General features: G+C 36.3%; 1 protein-coding gene across 2 annotated transcripts in view; it reads left to right on the top strand.

The window, feature by feature from the left end:
- GTDC1 (glycosyltransferase like domain containing 1) overlaps positions 1-21,131 on the top strand; it is a 377,323-nt gene that overhangs the window by 87,239 nt on the left and 268,953 nt on the right. For both annotated transcript variants that reach the window (XM_036858347.1, XM_036858348.1), the window contains exons 3-5: positions 3,204-3,274; positions 5,993-6,072; positions 17,275-17,478. In XM_036858347.1, coding sequence (XP_036714242.1) covers positions 17,300-17,478 — 179 coding nt within the window. In that variant the 5' untranslated portion in view covers positions 3,204-3,274; positions 5,993-6,072; positions 17,275-17,299. The remainder of the gene's footprint in view (positions 1-3,203; positions 3,275-5,992; positions 6,073-17,274; positions 17,479-21,131) is intronic.

The following is a 21,131-nucleotide window of genomic DNA, read 5'->3' as shown; positions in this document are numbered from 1 at the left end:
GCAATTTGAATTTATTAATGAGGCAAATAAGTCATTTGATAATTTATATTATTGATGTTGATTTATAAGGAGGAGTTATTAGACCCTTGGAAGCCTTATGGCTAAGAGCACACTAAATCAAAATTTATCCTAGGTGGCATTTTGGCTATATTCTTAGAGTGATAGCTTCATATTTTTCCACTGCGCATGCAAATGGTTACATACGATAGAAAAACATGTCTGAAAGAAACCCTAAGAAGTCATCTTTACATCTGCTTGCTTTGCCCTAAACTAAGAAGAAAGCAGACTATGTCTTTTTTCAAAATCTGCAGAACAAATGGCTCAGGGTATAACTTGGTAGTGTGAATCAGTGCTTCACATCTCCTCCTATGTCTAACCTAAATCCCTTTTGTTGTATTTTCATTCTGTTTCTTTTATTTTGACCTCAGAGGACAAAGCAAACAACTATCCACTATCTCCCATACAACATCCCCTATATAGCACTATTTTAATAAATTCCTCCCTTTTCATTCACGATGGCAGGGTTGTTGGCACCTTAATTACTAAAACAACCTGTGCATGGATAGAACTTATCTCAGAGCAGGGAATGTATTCAAGTATCTGGAACTCAAATTTTCTATCTGAGCAGTTTATAGTCACTGAAAATAAAGGAGGTCCTTTTAACATTCAGAAGCAGTCCTGGGAGAGAGTGCCTACATAATCACAATTTAGGCAAGATAGTTTTCTAGATTTGGAATTGGGTATCCATAGTCAGTCTCTTGGTCCTTAAGATGCTGTTTTGGTCATACTTCAGGAAGTAATAATTTATAGGCCAACACTTTGCACTTAAAAATATTGCTTGTAAAACTTCAGCCTTTTCTCACTATTTTCACCTTTGTATTCTCAGCAATTAATAGAGTATCTGGCCTAAAGTAGGCACTTAGTCAATATTTGTTAAATGAGTTGTTTGAGTATCCCTTGGTAATGCTTCCTAATATAGGTAACTTTAGGTTTTGCATTTCCCCATTCCTCTTTAACTTTATGCTGCCCAATAAGCACTCATGGTTTACTTTTTGTTGTCTTTGTCCTCATTCAATGATACTTGCAATGATTTAGAACTTATTTGAATAGCTGATTGCTGGACAGTTCACTTTATAATGCTGCTATAATCTTCAATTCAGGAATACCTCTTTTGCCCCCTCGCCTTTTGTGAGGGTTTCTTGTAGTCTATTGACGAGAATTTGAAACACATTAACTGAATGCCTGGCATACAAAGTACTTTGCTGGATTATGCATAGATATAAATATGAATTGTACACAAACTCTGCTGCCACAGAAACAAAATCTGGTTCGGAAGACACACACATATACTCTACAACGATAGTACAAGTAGGATTGTGGTAGCTGCTCTTATTGGGGTGTAAGCCAAGTTGGTGTTACTACAGAGGAAGGAGTAATTACTTCTGATAGGGTGAATATGGGTAAGCAGTTGACTTAAACCTTCATGGATGAAATGGGATTTCAGTGGAGTCTTGAACTGTATATATGTAGGTAGTAAAGGTGAAAGGATTCCAGAAAGAAGAAGTAGCACTAGCAGTGCTTGATGGTGGGAATGTATATGGAATGTTTGATAAATGGCAAGGAGTCTGTTGTGTTTGGAGTAATGGTAGGCTTGTGGCAGTGATAGGAATTGAGGCTAAAAAGGAACTTGGGACCAAATTGTAAGAGGTCTTGTTTCTTGTTAAGTAATTTTCTTTCTTAGGTAGAAATAATCTTATGTTTTTGAGAGGATGGACACTAAGGTACCTGTAAATTTCAGAGGAAGAATGGAAGACAGATTAAATGTAGTTGAGGTTGAGGATGATAAGGGAGGCTGAGGGCAGAAGGGCTTGGGAGGGGAGGGCCTGATACCAGAGGTTTGGGGTGGGTCAGCTAAAAGCCCTGCAGGTTGTTGATTTGTTCAGAGTTGTGCAGCAGTGTCCTGGCTCCCAGTAGTGGGCGCTTTCCAATTTTGAGCCTTCTTTCCACTATGTCATTTTGGAAGACTGTGGAGACTAAGTATTTTAGCCTGAATTCTACAATAGAAGAAAGCAAAAGGAGAAAAGAGTTGAATGAACGAAGAGTATCTGCACATTTCTTCAGTTCTTCTTTGTAATTGGGATTTTGGCTGCTGTACTTCCTAGGCTCTCGGTTCATCTTCTTGAAGTAGAACTTGCTATTGGTCCCTCTTTGAGAACCAGTTCAACTGGTTAATAACATTTTTCACTCTGTATTGTAGTTATATCCAGGCTTGAGGCCAGAAACTATATTTGGGTCATTTTAATATCACAAAACACTTAGCCTGATTTTCAGAATGTAATCATTCAATAAATGCTTGTTGAATAAAGCAAATTCGTTTATGCTTTGCCGTCACACAGACCTTCCTGCTCTCTGCACATGCCAAGCATATTCCATCTCAGTATCTTGCTGTGCCTGTTGCCTGGAAGGCTTTAGATCCAGGTCTGCAGAGCCTCCTCCCTCTCTTCTTCTGGTTTCTGTTTAGATGTCATCTCATCATCAGTGAAGCGTCCTCAGTCAACTCCATATAAAATCCTGCCCTTCCCCAACCCCAGTCCTCAGCAGCCCTTATTCTCTATTACCCTGTGTTATTTTTCTTTATAGTACGTGCCACCATCTGATGTACATTTACTTGATGATTGTCGTTTTACTCCAATTAGAAAGAAATTTCTTATGATAACAGGAACGTTTGTTTTGTTGCTCAGTTTATCCCCAAGTACCTGGAACAATGATGGGCACGTAGTAGGCACGATAGATATTTGCTAAATGAATGAATGGTAAAAACTAGACTGAAAAGGAAAATAAACATTCATTTGCGGGTTTGTTTATTGTTTTATGCAAGCAATGGTATTGTTACAACTTTTATGATATCAAATCATTAATATTGCTCTCAGAAAAATAAAAACAAATTCTATTTTTTATAGATTGTGCCTGTGAAATCTAATTATGGATTAGTATTTGTTTTAAAAATATTTGAATGCCAAGCATATCCAGTTAGAAAACACTTTTATTATCCATGCCAGCTTAATTTTTAAGGCAGTGAAATGGAAGACTGTCATTTCAGCAAGCAACTTATTTTCATTTGTGAGAATGGAATATTTTGAATATTCTAATTGATTTTTGAGGATGGTTTTACAAGAAAATAATCCTTGTTTCTATCTTCTCAGAAAGGTGTGAGCTTATGACTGACTTTGGATAAATGTCTGGAAGAGCGTCAGTCAGTCCCAAAGTAAAAAAGGTCAGTCTTGAGATACTGAAAACTTTAAAAAAGACCTGATTAAAAAAATTATTTTATATGTGTATTTAAAGTTTACAAAGCAATCTAGACTGCTTATCATGAGCTCAGCCTTCTCTTTTATTGTATTTTACTGCAAATTCACTTGGATATTTTTCCAGAAATCTGAAGTTTGTAATTTGGCAGTAAAAAAGTTGGTTATCAAATCAATATTATTATTATTCTTTAAAAATTTATTTATTTTTGGCTGCATTGGGTCTTCGTTGCTGTGTGCGGGCTTTCTCTAGTTGCGGAGAGCGGGGGCTACTCTTCGTTGTGGTGCGCGGGCTTCTCATTGCGGTGGCTTCTCTTGTTGCGGAGCACGGGCTCTAGAGCGCAGGCTCCGTAGTTGTGGTGCACGGGCTTAGTTACTACGCAGTATGTGGGATTTTCCCGGACCAGGGCTCGAACCTGTGTCCCCTGCATTGGCAGGCGGATTCTTAACCACTGCGCCACCAGGGAAACCCTCAAATCAGTATTATTATATGGCTTTTAGTGTCATAAGAATTCCCTTTTGGAAACCCATAGAAACTCATTTTTTCTCACCATAAACTTTATGTCACTTTTCTGTAAGGTCAGAGTACTAATGTTGGAGGTGATCTGCTCTGGGACAGAGAGTCAACAAATTGGTAATAAAAGTTAAAAAATGCCACATGGCTCTTTCCTAGGATTAGGATTTCTTCTTCATATCAAGTTCGTGCTCGTTTTAAAATATGGAAAGTTATATATTGATAGGTGTATTCTTAGTTTCCCTTTAAAAATAGATGGAATGATAAGCTTGTCTCTAATTTTTCATTTACATGTTTCATATTTTTATTAGTATTTTTGTGTTTTCTGGAAGTTAGTTTTTAATTACTTGTATACTTTTAGTGGTAGGTTGTTTTCTTTCTACATTTGTAAGTGAAGTTTTTCAGTATAGATGATTTTAAAAATGAAATATGATGAAACAGTTACATTGGAAAACAATTCCAGGAATAATAGAGTTATTTCTTATTACTTGAAAATGAAACATGGTGTTTAAATTGTAAAAAGTACTAGATCTTGGAGGCTCCATTTAAAAATATTTCTCTACTAAGCCTAAGTTGCCATTGAGTTAATATTAATTAATTAATTAATTAAAAATAACAGCTTTATTGAGATATAATTCACATGCCATAAAATTTAACTTTATCAAGTATCCAGTTAATATTTATTGAGTATCCATTCATCTACCGCATGTATCTAAATATAGGAATGATCTGAGTGGTTATGAGAGGAGACAGTCTTTTAATGTTGCAGGACTGTGTCTCTAGTAGTTGGATAGCCAATGAGTCTCTTTCTTTTTTCAAACGTGTAACACATATGGATGATAATGCAATAACATTTTTCTTCTTTCTTAATACAGACACTTTGGAAATTATGTGTGAAACTAGAAGTTCTTTCAATTTTATTCACCTTAATTAAATATTTCCCCTTATTTCAAGACGCATACCTAATTATTTACGGCTCCAGTTAATTTTGCCATTTTACTTGAACTTTAAAACTTTGAGTTTGTGCTATACTTACCCATGTTCCTATTCAAAACCATAAGTACCAAAATAATATTTTAGTTCTTAACACGCTCTGTCAAAGTACAGCTCCAGATTTCTTATATATAGTAAATAAAGATCTTGATCTGTTTATAATTATTTAATAATTCGACTACATTTTTAAATTAATTGAGTATTACTTTTATTTCATGCATTAGGCAAGCAGTATTTGCAAAATCAAATTATAGTGTTTGTGACTAACCCTAGCTGCATTAGTTTAACCCTTGATGATTATTTTTTAATAAGTTTCCTTATAGCAATAGCAGTTAAAATAATTTGAAAACCACTTGCAATCTCCTGAAGGGGAGGAAGCCTTCAGTAATTGGGAAGTAGTTTGTTATTTCAAATGATTTGGCCTCCTTCCCTAAAGTTAAGAAAAATTTATAGTTTCTTTTAAGTTGAAACATATTCAGTGAAGATAACTTGAAGAATAAAATGAAGTACAAAGAGAAAAACAAAATCGCTCATAATTCTACCATAAATGATTATTTATATCTACCTGTGTGCATGTGCACTCTCTCATGTTTATCTAGTCATTCCAACATATATTTTAATATATTCATTTCATGCAGTCACACAATAGTAGAGACATTTTCCCATGCCAGTAAACAGTCTTCATTATGATTTTTGATCATTAATCATTTGATCATAAGAAATCCTTTTTTTTTTTTTTTGGATATTTTGATTGTTTTCAATTTGGGGCAAAGACTTTAAGAAAGATTCTTGACAAGTTCCAGAGTTAATTGTTGGAAGTGTTATTGTTGAATCAAAAGATATGCACAGTTTTCAAACCTTTTGTATTATGTTCAAATGTGATAGGACATTTTAATACTTTCAAGCAGATCTAGCCTTATGCATTAGTAGAGTAGGTAGCAGCCTTCAGGCTGTGTTTTCAGGACTTGAGAAGGGTCCTTTTAATTCACAACTATTCTCATCTACAATTAACCCTTGAACAGCTCAGGTTTGAACTGCATGGGTCTGCATATACCAGGATAGTTTTCAGTAGTAAATACTACAGTACTCTAGGGTCTGTGGTGGGTTGGATTTGCACATTGGAAGGAAATTACTATAAATTATCCATGGATTAACCTCCCTCTTCCTCTTGTTCTTCAAGGATCAACTGTACTTTGCAGAGGGCTGAAATTTCACCATCACCTGTCGCTCCTTTGTCACGTACAGGTGCTCCCAGGAGAGGTAACACATTGCGCCCGGCAGGCATTTACTCTGAACAATCTGAAGGAGTTTATCTGATATTTTAAATTTAGTTCTTGCAAGTAAAGTTTAGAAACAAGGCAGGAAAAGGGACATTAGAGCATTGAGCAAGAGGGATAAGTGGAAGCAAAGTATTTCTTTACTTCATTCAGTTCTACTAAAATCAGTTGAATGACCATTATATGAAATACAGGATATTATATACCTAGTTTTAGGAGTTTAAGTTATTATCTCTCTCAACAGTGATTCAGGCTGTTTGTTAACTTTGAATGCTAATTAATCCAGTAGAGAGACTTACGGTCCCAGATATGGAACACATATATGCCAGTAGAGATGCAAGGGGGAATTAAACTCCTAAGCAACCTTACTCTGTTTGAACACACTGTTTGCAAACTGTGAAATTACTTCCTTAAGAGATAGTGAGGATGCAGAGTGCGGTTTTGGGTAGTTTGCAAAGAATACTCTGTGCTGTAGGGTCTGCCTCATTAGACCAAATATTTGTATTATTGGAATGTCTCCTTGAAAAACCATTTGATAAAGAGATAATAGTGACAAGCAAGGCCGCTAGATAGATAAAAGTCATAGTGCTTGCTCCAATCAGGGAACTTTGAGCTATTGCCTCTTATCTTCTTTTAGTGGAAACTTGTGTGTCAGATGATATGGGCAAGCCTGTGCAAAACTATGGAGAAGAGTAGACCTTCTAGAAATTATATACCCTTGTCTGTGTAATGCCTTTACATTACTCAATAGGCTCATTCCTAAATATCTTCAGGATATTAAAATCCCAGTCTATTATTATCAGACTGACTCTTTCTCTTATAATAGTGAGTAGCTAATGATATGCCCCTTGTGATATTTAAAAATAGTGATACAGCTCTCATTAACACATCTGTTAGCCCCAGATTTACTCAGTCCTTGTCTAAACTGGGTTTCTGGGCTTTTTAAAATTTATCGGTAACAATCCCTAGACTCTATCTAGAGATGACTTCTTAAACCACCAATAAATGTCTTAGACTATTGGCAAATCAGAAGATGCTTGAAAAATATATGGCAACTAGAAAAAGACCTGTTACAGTAAATAAATAGAAGAAAACACACTTTGAACTAATGCTACTTCTAATAAATTTCTATATTCATGTGGAACTTTGGAGATGAGAGAAGTGACACTAAATATTTTAATTGATACATCTTTATGGTTTTATTGATTTGGATCTTAAAGGACAGATTCTGATACTGGCTTCACGTCATACTTCCTAACACCATTTAAAAAATATGTTACTGCAGGGTGACTTTCACTGATATAAAATGAATTTTAAAATACTAAAGGTATCTAACATCAGTACTAAGGATTTCTATTTCTGGCTCTCTACTCCTCTATGGAAATTTCTTTTTCTTCTCCCAACTGTTTACCTGATACTCTTTTGCCCCCTGATTTTGCATTTCTTTTAAGTTGATTTCCTTCACTGATAAACAGATTGAGTTGTGAGATTATGTCCTTTTTATTTTTCACTGGAAGTGAGTAAATCCAGAACGTTATACTTGGTGACATTTATTTCAACTCATCAAGGGAATGCCACCCATGTTTGCTTGGTTTGCTGCACTTCAAATAGGACATTGAGAATGCTTGTGTGTTAGCGTAACCCTGCTATCTCTGTTTCAGAATTAACTGAAAATGTGACATGTGCCTCCCACTTGGAGAGGGAAACTTCTCAACAATTTTTTTTTAGTTAATACGTATTAAGTTCTTAAAAGATGTTTGAGTGAGATGCACTAGTGCCAGGGTAGTTAAGAATCTGTTAGTCATTTTGTTTTAAATTTGTTTGGTGTATATATTTATAATTACCTTGCACAAACTAGGTCTGAGTTAAAATTTGGCATAGAAGTCCATGTAGGGTAGCAAGATAATGCTTCTGTCTAATAAAAAATGTCAGTCTAATGATTAAACCAGTTGAATCCTTCCAGGTTATAGACTTGACTGTCCTTTGGTTAAATATTCTTAACAGAGTCCAGTCAGGTCAGAGAAGGTAGTTGCCCATGGTATGAAACATGATTTCCAAACACCTCAGCAGGACTGTTGGCAGAACTGTTTTCCTTAGAATGAGGTGTGTCATTTTGAATACAATAAGATGCCACCTGTTATATTTAGATGGTGATAGAAAGTGTGCATTAAGTTCTGTCCATGAGAGTAAATAGTAATTAGTGGTAGTAAGGGGTGATTATTTCTGGTTGATAATAATAAAGGTCTTGGATGAATTAGGAAGGAATTGTCGAGGGAATTGCTAAAGGGTTTTATGTGTTTATAGACTCAATGCACATTTGCTGAACACCTTCTGTTTGCTACGTGCTGGGGGTATAGTGATGATCAAGCAGACCTGGTCAGTTTCCTCATGGAGCTTAATATCCAGGGGAGGAAATGGGTATTATGTAATCACTCATGTAAATATAGTCTACAAGGGGTAAGTACTGAGACGTACTACAGATTGTTACATCAAGGGGACCCGGACTTTGTTTGATGGTGACTGTAGCTAATTATGAAATAGACTGAATATAGCCCTATGGCGGACCTCCTCCCCTCCCATTCTACACCTTTCTTGCTATATGAATCTTGGATTTTGTCTTTTGTCCATCCTATTATCCTATCAAAAAATTGCCAATCTAGAGCTGGGGGATGAAGGATAAGGGTTGTGAGGTGAGGGGAGGGATGATTATACAGGACTCAGGAAGAAGTCACAAAAGTTTGAGTTTTGTGATCCTAACCATTTGGTATTCAGTTTTGTGTGACTTATACCACCGATGTCCTAGATTTACAAACTATTGGGAGTTCTTTTTAAATGTAATATGCAATAAATATATCTATCATCTTATACTGGCATTTACATTCCACATGCATATACATTTATACTGCAATATATACCATTACGTAGTAATAATTATTAAATATTGATATTCAATCCAAAAACTACAAAGACTAGGAAATGGAGGCACCTTTTACTTAGGTCATATCAGGTGCCTGGAATGAAGTATAATGGAAAGATATGTGAATATGGGGTTAGAAAGCCTGGGTTTAAACCCTTGCTGTGTCACTTATTCTTTGATGCCAATAGTCTCTATTTCTTCTTCTATAAAAGAGAAGTGATCGAACAGTGGCACCAGCCTTCCTTCCATCTATGATTCTGCGATTCACCCTGGCTTCTCCACTTAGGGGTCCATATCCGAATGGGTCAGATAGCCCTATTTTCTCCCACTGAGCTGATTTGCAGCCCATTTCAGGAAGGTGGAAAGCTTGGAGAAATGCCATCTTGAGAAAGCAAATACATTATTCATCTTGTCAAACTTTTATAAAATGCATAATTGTTGGCAGAAAGTATTTAAAAATGCCTTTTTTCCTTCCCTGTTGAATAAAAGCCTAATTACTAAATGTGGAATGGGATCTCCAGATTGATGGTGAGGGAATTGGTTTCTCATCCTACTTCCACTTTTAGTATTAAACTAGGATGACGATAGATCAAACAGAATAAAAAACGGTAGGTGATTTTCAAAATTCATGGATCGCACAGATATTCTCTTAGGCCGTGAAACTTGCTTTGGCCTAGAATTCAGTTGCTTATGGTGTTTCTCCCACTTCTTTAATCACTGTTACTTCTGTTGCATTAGTAGGTTAAGACAAACACTCATCTACATGAAAATAATTTATTCATTTCAATAAATTCAGTGAACATTAAGAAAAAAGAATAAGTATTTGAAAGAGAGTATAAAATGTGTTCAGATACACTAGCTGCTTGATTTAGTTTAGGCTTCAGGAATAATGGGAAATCACTAGTAGCAAATATAGTGCTGCCTGACACTGGTTTGCTCAGGACCTGTGTTCAGGTGAAAACAATGTTACTTCTTTAAGGGCAGAATCAACTTCCCATTTCCTCCTGATCTTCAGTTCAACTCTACAAAAAAACTTAGTAACATCCACTATATAGCAGATCCTGGGATAACCCCCAGGAAAATAATGACATGATCCACATCCTCCAAATTTTTTACAGTCCCATAGGGAAGCAGAACATGGAAATAGAGTGAAACAAGTAAAATGCTACTGCACAGAGTAGAAAAGAAGTTATGTTTAAGAGGAGTTCTGGGAAAGGCTTCTTGGAGTTGGTGATTCACATGCAGAAATTTTAAGAAAATTTCATCAGGTGAACTTGAAGAAAAGGCTGACGGAAAAGAGATAAAGGTGTGAAGTCACAGAAGTGTAAAATAGCCATGTGAGTGTGAGTACTTGGTATTGCTTTGATGATCCTGGGGAAGTGGGGGAAGAGGATTGAAGTCAGAGAAGGGGAAACAAGGCTGTAGTGAAAAGAAAGGAAGAGGCCAGAAAAGGAAGGTCTTAACTGCCATGTGTAGCGCCTTGGGTTTTGTCCTTAGGTGATGGAGATATGGAAGGTTTTTGAGCATGTCACTTCATGATCAGATTTGCATTTTGTAAGATTATTTGTGGCTGGATTATGGAGAATGGTGTGATGGGAACTGGATTGCATGGTAGCATGGAGACCTAGTTAAAAGGGTAATGCAATAGTTCAAATGAGTGATGAGATAATTTTCTGGTATAAAATCTCCGATTGATTCATAAATACACTGCCACATTTTAAAATGTCAGCAAATTGAAAATATTTTTAGTATTCAGTAGAACTAATTCATTGCTACTTTTATAGTTTAAAATTATTCATGAAATTGATAGCAATGACAAATTGAAAGAGGGTTAATATTTTATTTGTCTGTGGAATTAAACCAGTACACTAACAGAAAAATTTTTCACAGTTATAATTTTGCTATTAATGTGGAATATTACTTTACAAAATGTAAGGTAATGAATTTGTTTTATATGTATATACATATATATATCTAGTTGTTTGTGGAAATTATGCATATTTGAAAACAAGTGAATGATGTCATACTGTCGGTACATGTAGGTATTTGTCGAATTTGCATTTGATACTGATAGTTATAACCAAGACTTTGTGTTAATTCAAGTCATGGCATAAGTGATGGATATTTTTAAGCAGAAAGTTAAATCCCAAATCAAGAAAGAATGAAAATATTTGTCAGGGAAAATTAAATAGCCGTATATGCATATATGACTGTAATTTTAAAAAGAGCATGTGTTAAAAGATCATTGCAAATCATATATTTGGAACAGCACATTTGAAAATAGCTTTAAATTGTCTCACAAACAGTGTGGCATATAAGTCTTCTTACCAAATCTTGGTTTTGGTGCATAAGTCCTCACTTCTTAGTTATCACAGCAGGAAATAAAAGTCAGAGTTGATGAAATTAGAATATCCATAGCCTTGTGGGGGAATAGAATATTAGAGTGCTACATCTTTTTCAGTATGAACCCAAGATTAAAAAAAAAATGTTGCTATTTAAGTACACAGTAGTATACAAGTTATCATAAATGTTAGGTTGTATGCCCCATAATCAAATGGAATAATGATCAGTTTCTGTTGTATGTTATCTTCAATTCAAATTAATGCTCAGGAATCCAATTTCATGCCTTACTATTGGTCAGACTTTCTTTACTTGTGTATAATATTGTGAATGCCTATAGTTTTAGGATTGCAAGTTTATTGCACTGCATTCAATGTTAGATTATCAGTCTTCAGAGATTACACTGAAGCTTTAGGGGTTAGGATGTATTTGCTATGCATGATTTTTATGACATTTTTTATAATAACTTTTTCATAGGATCTGTTTATCCTTGTCTCTTTTTCCCCCCATGTCATAATAGAGTGTATTATAGTACTTTGAAGAAACTTTTTCAGCAAAATATATTTTTACTACACATTTACCCTTAATAGGTTCTGTTAGGGGAATCAATGACAATATGTTTCAAAGCAGAAATCTTTTCATGCTTGTTTTTTTTTTTTTTGTTTAATGAGATTTCAGGTATATTTGAACAACTGGGGTTTCCCTGATGAATCATTAAAATAAGTGAGTGGGCTGGAAGGTAATACGAACTTTTCTCAGTACTGCCCTGTTTTACTCTGCTGGGTTATTGGCTGCTTTTTAAGTAGAACCTGGGTGTGTTGGAGCTGGTGGTTGGAGGTTCAGAAGGGAAGAGGGGAAAGGGTCAGTTAGGAAATACTAGGTAAACCTCTGATGACCTATTGGGAAATCCTACTCAAATTCTACTTTCCTCAATTTACACCTTTTTGTGTTTAAGCTTTCTATTTTTGCTCTGCCAAGCTCAACTTTCCAAGTACTGTATATAGGCAAATAGAAAATATATTTTCAGCAATTGATTGAAGTTTAAGGTATCAAGCCATGTGTGGATTAGCCTGTGGAATCAATTTCTCATGTGTGTGGGATTAAAATCGTTAAAACCATCATCACTGAAACCGTACCTTCCTACAACTAGTAGCAGTAAGGTGTCTGTGGAATATATTAATACAACACGTCCTCTAATTTAAAATTATTACTTGGTATTTGGTTGGAAAATTATTTGAATATTATAGGTAACTGCATTGACATCATATATGGGGGCTAATTATGGGTTTCTAATGTGACTTAGCTTTAGTTTTTAAAAATCCACATGAGATATTTATACTTAGCACATCTTTTTCAATAAATCAGTGGCATATGGCAAATTTCCTTTAGCTATACTGTTTAAAAAAAAAACCAAAAAACTGAACTACCACAGCAGTTGTAACTGTTAGAGGAGGTAGACAAAAATGTAGTTCACCTTGAAAATGATCATGGCTCAAGGAATAAAGAAACTGGGTCAACCTTAAAATAAATGCAGGTACGATGACAAAAGTTTTAATATAAATTTAAAAATATTCACAGTTGGTTTCAGACTACTTTTGTTCTTGGTGATCTTATCAATAATGCATTTTTTGTTTTTAATTGAGATGACTCTAATGGCACCTTTTCATTTTGGTCAAAATATTTATATGAAATACTATTGTGATTTTTCACCTTCTATTCCCTTTTTTTTTTTTTTTTAATTATTTATTTATTTATTTATTTAATTTATTTATGGCTGTGTTGGGTCCTCGCTTCTGCGCGAGGGCTCTCTCCAGTTGCGGCAAGTGGGGGCCACTCTTCATCACAGCGCGCGGGCCTCTCACTATGGCAGCCTCTCTTGTTGCGGAGCACAGGCTCCAGACGCGCAGGCTCAGTAATTGTGGCTCACGGGCCCAGTTGCTCCGCGGCATGTGGGATCTTCCCAGACCAGGGCTCGAACCCGTGTGCCCTGCATCGGCAGGCAGACTCTCAACCACTGCGCCACCAGGGAAGCCCTCTATTCCCTTTTAATTGTAAATGTACATTTTTGGAAGGCAGATAATTCTCCAATAGATCATTTTGACCTCTGGTAATCTTAAATAGAACTTGAAGTGGTTTAACATTCCTATGTCCTAGCTATCACTTTGACTCTTTTGATATTGCTAAATTAATGTTTAGCATTTAACCACGTATCATTAAATCATAGTATTGATAATGAATTAAACTTTCATAAAGCTTTAATAGTGTAGCAGGTTCTCATTCATCTGGTGTCACTGGGGAATAAAGAATGCTGAAGAAATGAGGTTTTTTAAAACTGAAGCTTAGTTGTTTAAGCAGAAAAACTTAAAAGCTGATAAAAATTTATCTGAAACATTTTTTATGCTCTTTTAGGGAGTATGAATGGATTGGCCATTTACTCATAAAATATCATTCTAGTGTCATGTAGAAAGGACGTGGGCTTTCTGTTTGGTGTTTATTCTCCAATGTGGGAAGTTTTGTTTGTTTGTTTGTTTCTTCCTTTTAAAATGCCATACCCCTAATTCTAATATACTTACTCCGTTTAATTGTTTCAGGGCTTAAGGTCTGTGGTGGTACATGCGCTAATGCCTTAACAGATTCATAAATTCAGGCACCTATGTAAGACACTTGGCTGCATGTAGGCTCACCCAGCATCTTTTGGCAAACACCTGGCCGCAGCTTCCTGCCATGGAGGAGACCCTGGAGTGAGGACTTTCAGTGTTGAGGCCCTGTTAATGCTGCTCCAAACCACTCACTCTCCAGTAGCCATTGCTAGTGGTGCAAAATGTCTGTATTTACCTGGCGTGCTCATGAGCATCTATTATGTCGGGTGACCATCTTCAGTTTTCTGGGATTACTGCTAAAATGGGCAAATGGTGTACTCCCGTTACCTTTTAGGAAATTCCAGCGTAACAGCAAAAATCCTTTTTAACACAGTGTCTTTTTTTTTTTTTTCCCTGACTCCTGCTCATATATTTCCAGCAGTGTTTTCTAAAACAAAGCTCAGTCAAGCACAGTGAAAGTATTTGAGCAGTTCTTTTATGTGCTGTAATGACATTTGGTTTGAATCTTATATTTAAAAATCAGGTTCCCCTCTTTTGCTTGCACCTAGTGCGAATCATCTTTCTTCCGGGTTGTGCTTAAAGAAGACTATAGGGGAAGAACATAATTTCTTCTTGCTGCAAAATTTGCAGTAGAAGTAAATGGGGGAACTGCCAGGATATGTCTGTCTCCACAAAACAAGCAGAACAAATTTCCATGAATCAAAGCCACTAAGTATAGTTTTCAGAGATGGTAGGACATAGTTACTTTCCCTAGAAAAATACCCCAAATGCAGGCACACCCGTTGGCCACTAGAAGAATGCTCAAGTAAAGGCTAGTTCAAACCTGTACATTTCACTCTTCTTACTGAGCTATTAAAGGGGTGGAAATCTACTATAACTATAATCTTTTTTCCGCTTTTCTATTTTTCAACCTCCCACATGCTTGGTGTTCAGTTCTGCTTAGTGAGTGTCTTGAATCTACAGCAGCACCTACACGCACTGCCTCCACTGTGGCTGATAGCTTGTAGATAACTCATGATTCAGACCCATAAGAAACATCTGTTAACTGAGGGCATGGTACGTGCTCTAGATTAATCATGGAAAAGGGCAGAGTAATGAAGAATCAGAAAGCTTGTTTTTTTCCAAATATTAATGCTGCTTTCTTTGAGGTTATATATGAGTGGAATATTCTCTAGAGTGGTTTATATCACATTCCATCACTTGGGGAAATATCTCAGGTCATTTTTATAAGAACCTTTTAGAGACCTTTTAAGCGTATGCACAGCATATACACCTTAGTGTGGTTAGATCAGAGGAAATAAAGCAAGATAGCAGATATCTGTCATGTGATGCAGTAAGCAAATTAGTGTTAAACTGCTTTTATTTTTTCTTGAAACCTTTGATATAATTTTCAAAATTGCCTTTCACTAGTTTCTCATTTGCTTTCTAGAAGTTTCCTTCATTTGCAGGGTTACTGGCTACCATTTTGTTAAACCTGGAGGCTGTTTGTTAACTTACTGAATACAGCATTATAAAGTTGAAGTCACCAGCCAGCCTGAAAAAATCGAGCTGCATAGCGCAGTCTCTGACCTTACTTCTTGCCCACAAAATCTGCAGTACTCTCAAATTTGTATTTGAAATACAAGCTGCTGATGAGGAATGGGTAACACCCACTGCCTTTCAAATGCATGTGTATATCTACTTTTCCCACCTTTCCTTGGTGAATAGGGAGCTGTGATTGAAAAGAACTGATTTTAAAATGCTGGAGGATTCTATCTTTACTCCTTAAGTAAGGTGGTTTATCCTAATAATGGGAGGGGCAAAATACCTTATTTCTGTTTGTCAGCTGCTATGCTTCAATTTTATCTTCACAGCACACCTCTGAGGTTAGTACTGTTATCCCCATTTTAGAGAAGGTGAGACTAAGTCCTACAATGTTAGGTAACTTGTCCAAGGTCCTACAGCTGGGACATGACAGAGCTGAGCTTCAAACCTGTATCTCCCTGACCCCAGGACTCACACCTTTTCCACCCAAGGAGCACTGCTTCCTATTTTACAGATAAGTGAAATATGTGTTTGTATCTTTTCCCCAAAAATGCTCATTGGAAGATTTAAGACATCAAGAAATAAGCTTTTTTCACTTCAGTCATTTCTTGGAGAACCGTTTGAGACGTTTTGCTTTGAAAGGCAATTTAAGCAGGCATTGCTTTGACTGAGCAAGGTAAAGCACAGTTTTCTTAGTTAGGAGCATCACTGAGTTTTTGAGACTAATAATTTTGTGGAACACCATTATTAAGGAAAGCAATATGCTTGCTTAATGAGTGGTGTTTACTTAAGTCATAAAGGAGAATTCAAACATCTGGAATATTTTTAAACAATGTAGTTGTTATGTACCAAGTGATATTTCTTCTTTACTTCTTACAGGAAATAGCATATAATTTGAAATATATAAAAGTTTTTACATTCATACATATATTTTTATCTCACTGAGCACTTTAACAAAAGTGATGTTATTAAAGTAAAAAGTTGCTTGACAGCCAATTCTCTGTGGTGAAAATTTTACCACATCTTTAATAGTAATGTTACTTTATCGCTCTTAATGCATTTGTTGTTTAAAGTAAGGTTGTAGAAACTTTGCTGGTTCACAAGCATATAGCTTTACCCTACTTTTTCGGTCTTCCTTTGGGGGTGGGATATTGACAATACTGAGGAAGCGGTCAAGCGTCTCAAGAAATTGTATCCTAAAGATTTTTAACACTAGAGAATTGAGATTTGAATATGAGTGTGCTGTCTCCTAAATATGGATTCGTTGGAGGCATTGGTAGCTGATGAATTTAAAGATGGATTAATATGAGAGTTCCAGAATCAGAGAATTCCTGAACTGGAGAGGCCCATACAAATGAAGGGCTCTTGGAGTGGAAGTGTTAGTTAGGACATGAGTTCAGTGACTGTCCAAGTCTAGATAGAGCTCTGGGCCAAGCCAGTGCTGAGGTTACTGAGTCAGGGTCACAGCCGTTCCAGCCAGGAAGTGAGTGATCACAGCAGGAGAGAACTTTAACTTCCTGGGTAGGAGAAAAAACTGAGTCATTGTGGAAGTAATCTTAAGACATGAAGAAAACAGAAATCAGAAAAATAAAGCATCTTAATTTCCTCTTATTAACATGAATGGTATAAAAATATTGATTCCAAAGTACAAACCTCAAGTGTTATATACTGTTTAAAAAAGCGGGACAAGCCTATTTAAAAAAAGTAATTTGTCTGTAAACGACTTTATTTGCTTTCTGGGTATAATATTTTAACATATTTATTTGAAAATATTTATACAAAATTTTTTTTGCTTAATATCTAGAATCTGTGAAGATTTGAAAGGGCCAATGAGTATTCTCATCATTGAGGCATTCTATGGAGGATCCCATAAACAGCTGGTGGATCTGCTTCAAGAAGAGTTAGAATACTGTGTCCTTTATACCCTTCCTGCAAAGAAATGGCACTGGAGAGCACGGACGTCGGCTTTGTACTTCTCTCAGAATATTCCTGCCAGTGAGCATTACAGGTAATTAGAGCCCAGGCTGCGTCTCCAGCCTGTTTTAAATGTACTTGTTCTAAGGAGGTTGCTTCCCTGTTGGCCTCTGTGAGATTTCCTCCAACTACGGAATTGGTCAGAATGACTACAGTGGCTATTACTTTAGTGACAGCAGAGCAGCCGAGTACATTTATACTCTGAGGACACCTGGTCGGTAGGAAAGTGGCTTCATTTAGAGCCTGCATGGCTTTTCTCATTTGTCTTGTGCTTTTATCACATGCACGTGTGGGTGTATGATGACATTTTTTGGCCTGAGATGAGAGTTGATCTTGTGCACATTTGTTTTTTGCTTCCATAACCTCCCATGCCTCTTTTAGTGAGTATGCTGTTTTAGGGTGTCTGCTCTGTACTAGGAGCTAATGTTGGAAAGATGGATATGACCAAGGCCTGTGCCCTTACAGACTTTAAAGACTATTCAGAGATGAGTAGTTTTTAAAGTGTCATGAGAGTATGAAAAGGGGAGAAGTTGATATTGACTGTGACAAATTGGAGATCGCTTTGTAGAGTTGGTCAACTTTGCTTTGTCTGGAAGGATGAATAGATTTTGGGGACACAGGCCTCAGTTTTGAATTTTGAATTGTTAGGAAGTGGGAACTAGGGGGACCTATTAGAAGGGCTTACGAGACACACTGAAAAGATGGATGGGAAATACTGATTCCATTTTAAGGAAACAGTAGAATGGAATCCTCCTGAATATCCTTACTGCCATATGTCTCCTCATGGTTAAATAGTGGAAGATTATCCTACTGTGGTTTACATATCCGATGTTCTTACCATTTTGGGCCCTTCTGTGTAGGACTGCATTGGTGGTGGCAGGAGTCGGGAGGGCCAGACTGAGAATGAATGGCGTTCGAGCAGCTAGGTTGTTAGAGAAAGGGCACGTTGCAAGCTGCGGTGCTCACCTTGGCGTCAGCAGCCATATCCATCTGCTGCTGCTTGTAAGGTGGGGCAGAGACAAGGGAGAGAGCAGCTTGAGATTTAAATGTAGGTTGCTGTTCTTAGTAGTAATTTGGGGGATTCAGAAAATAACCCATTTGGTGTCTAAACACCATGCATCGCCTCTGAGAATTCAGATTGTCAGATGGAACAGCAGTGAGCACTCAAGTCATGTTGCTTGGGATTATAAAGGTAAAAGCTGTTTGGGGGCATATTGAGAATTTTGTATTTTTCTAATCTAAAGTGTATTTTTCCTTACATAATTTAATGTTTTATATTCTGATAATCACCAAGTGAATATTGTGGATTCACTAGTAGTATTAGAAATTTCAGTGCATGTATCAATATAAAAGTTTTCAAGGCAATGACAAGTGAGTCGTTGCCTTGAAACAGTGCTAAACAGGATTTTAGCACTGTTGCTGTGCTAAAATTGATTGTTTATAGTTGCTTTCGCATCTCATTTAATTGTGTTTTCTCAGCACCAATTGCATTATATTACTTAAGGTCAAGTAATCCAGTTGGCTTTATGGCACATTTTCATTTAACATTACCATTTGATATAATACATTCATACATACCAAATGATATAATACATTTCTACAATGATTTGAGCATTGAAACAAACCATTTCTGTATCTGCTGTTAGATTTCGTTTTGATTACGCAGTGTTTTGGAATGGAATTTTTGTATCACAAATATATGTGTGTGGATAGCATGCAAACAAACACTTCTGTGCCCGTGGCTTCCCCACTCCCTTTGAGGTCTGAAGCATTTGAGGTAAAACATCACATTGCTTTTTGAAGCAGTCTTATTTGGGAGGTAGATTTCTGAAAGATGGTGTCATAAAATATAAAGTTTTACTCTCTGATAGCCATAACCTCCAGGTCCTAACAGTGGTATCTGTGATCTTTCAAACTCAGCCATTTAAGCTGCAGTTAATGGTACTTATTAATCTAATCAGACTTCACTAAAACATATACCTCACCAGTCTAACTTACAGTTATATTTGACTAACGATAACTTATCTACTCTTTACCAAATAACCTTTCTGAATACTTTTAGAAAAAACAGCAGCAGCTTGAAAACTTATATATGAAGTTAAAAAATATGCTCACTCAACCCTAGATAGAAGTTCAAGAATGACGTTTTGTTACACCAGATAAATCTGATCTCTGTGGAGAATTTAAAGATATGAAAAGTTCTTGATTTCTATTTACTTACTCTATTTGTACATTTGTCAAATGAAATCACCAAAATTCATAAAGATAAAATGATTAAGCACCAATATTGCATACTATGCAAAAACTACTCTGAACTAGTAGGAATGTGTTTGATAAGAAAGACCTTGAATGTAAGTACACAGGTTATTTTTTTTCAACATCTGTACACATAGTCATTGTTTTTATAAGCTCGTTATCTGGGTAATATTTTATTACTAAAAGAATAAATGCTCCAGCCTAATTAATCAGCTTGATTCTGCTTTATCTTGACAGTGAAAAGAATACATCATGATTCACATTTAGAGCTGTTTAATTTTTTATTATAGATTACAAAAGCTCCACAATTTTTTTTTTCTCAAAAGTAGTTTGGTAAATATTAGGCTTTATTAAAGCCTTGCCTTCTGGAAACTTCACAAAATGCAGAAAAATGTTTCTGAGGATGGGCCTCAAATTTCATGTTCTGAAATGTATGAGTCATTTGTCCCAGCATCAAGCATTTCTACTTTCTTAAAATATACCTAGAGTAGGCATCAAAGATATTTCGTTCTTTTTTCTTTCTGCAGTATCTTCACTGAACTGAAAGAATCACTCTTACTTAAAATCATGTTTTTCACTCTCAGATGCTTACAGTTATATTTTCATTCCATCTGAGGCATTGTGGCAGATACTGATCATTGTGCACCTAACAGCCCTCCTTCCTTGTTAACAGAATTAGTTTTCTTTGGCATGGCTAAGTACCCAGCCCCTGGGAGTGAAGCTTGATGGACTTAAGTTGGTCATGATGATTGCGTTCTCTGACAGATTTTCCCAGTTTTCCTCGAAGCTAGTGCTGGATTCTGGCAAATTCAGTTTAAGTAGATGACTTCTGGGGGTTCTTCCAACTAAGTTATCTTAAATTTTTTAATTTCGTGTTTTTACTTATAAAAAGAGAGAGCCATCTCCCCTTCTCTGCATTTGACTGTGGTTATGATGTCTACAACTAGCAGATGACAAGATGAGGACAAAACACCTGAGCTGCCATAAATGGCTGATGAAAGGCTGGAATGCTATAGCTGCCTAGTACCCTGAAAACCCTCTGTCCCTAAAACATCTAGCTATGTTTTGTAAAACGTAATAAATTTCGTTTTAAGTTCATAGCCGAGCAGAGTAAGAGAAGATCTGGAGAGGGATTTGGAAATTAGAGTGGTCACCTTGCTTTGAAGCTGTGGCTGCGTAGTTTTCATAAAGGGGACTGGTTAACTGAGTTATGTTACGTTCTTGAAATGAAATACTGTGCAGCATTAACCTGAATTAGGAAGCTTTCTGTGTCCTCTTATTGGAATCTCTCCAAGACAAGTGACCAAAAGTAAGGTGCCAGAGTGTTATTAGTGCTATCTTTGGCGCCAAGAAAGGAGGTTACAAGAACGAAACAATGGAAGAGTGCATTGGAAATGAATGAAGATACTTGCCTGGGGATTAGTGTAGCAG

This window comes from Balaenoptera musculus, chromosome 7 (genome assembly GCF_009873245.2).
Source record: "Balaenoptera musculus isolate JJ_BM4_2016_0621 chromosome 7, mBalMus1.pri.v3, whole genome shotgun sequence".
Lineage (NCBI taxonomy): Eukaryota > Metazoa > Chordata > Mammalia > Artiodactyla > Balaenopteridae > Balaenoptera > Balaenoptera musculus.
This window is presented reverse-complemented; position numbering and strand designations above follow the sequence as displayed.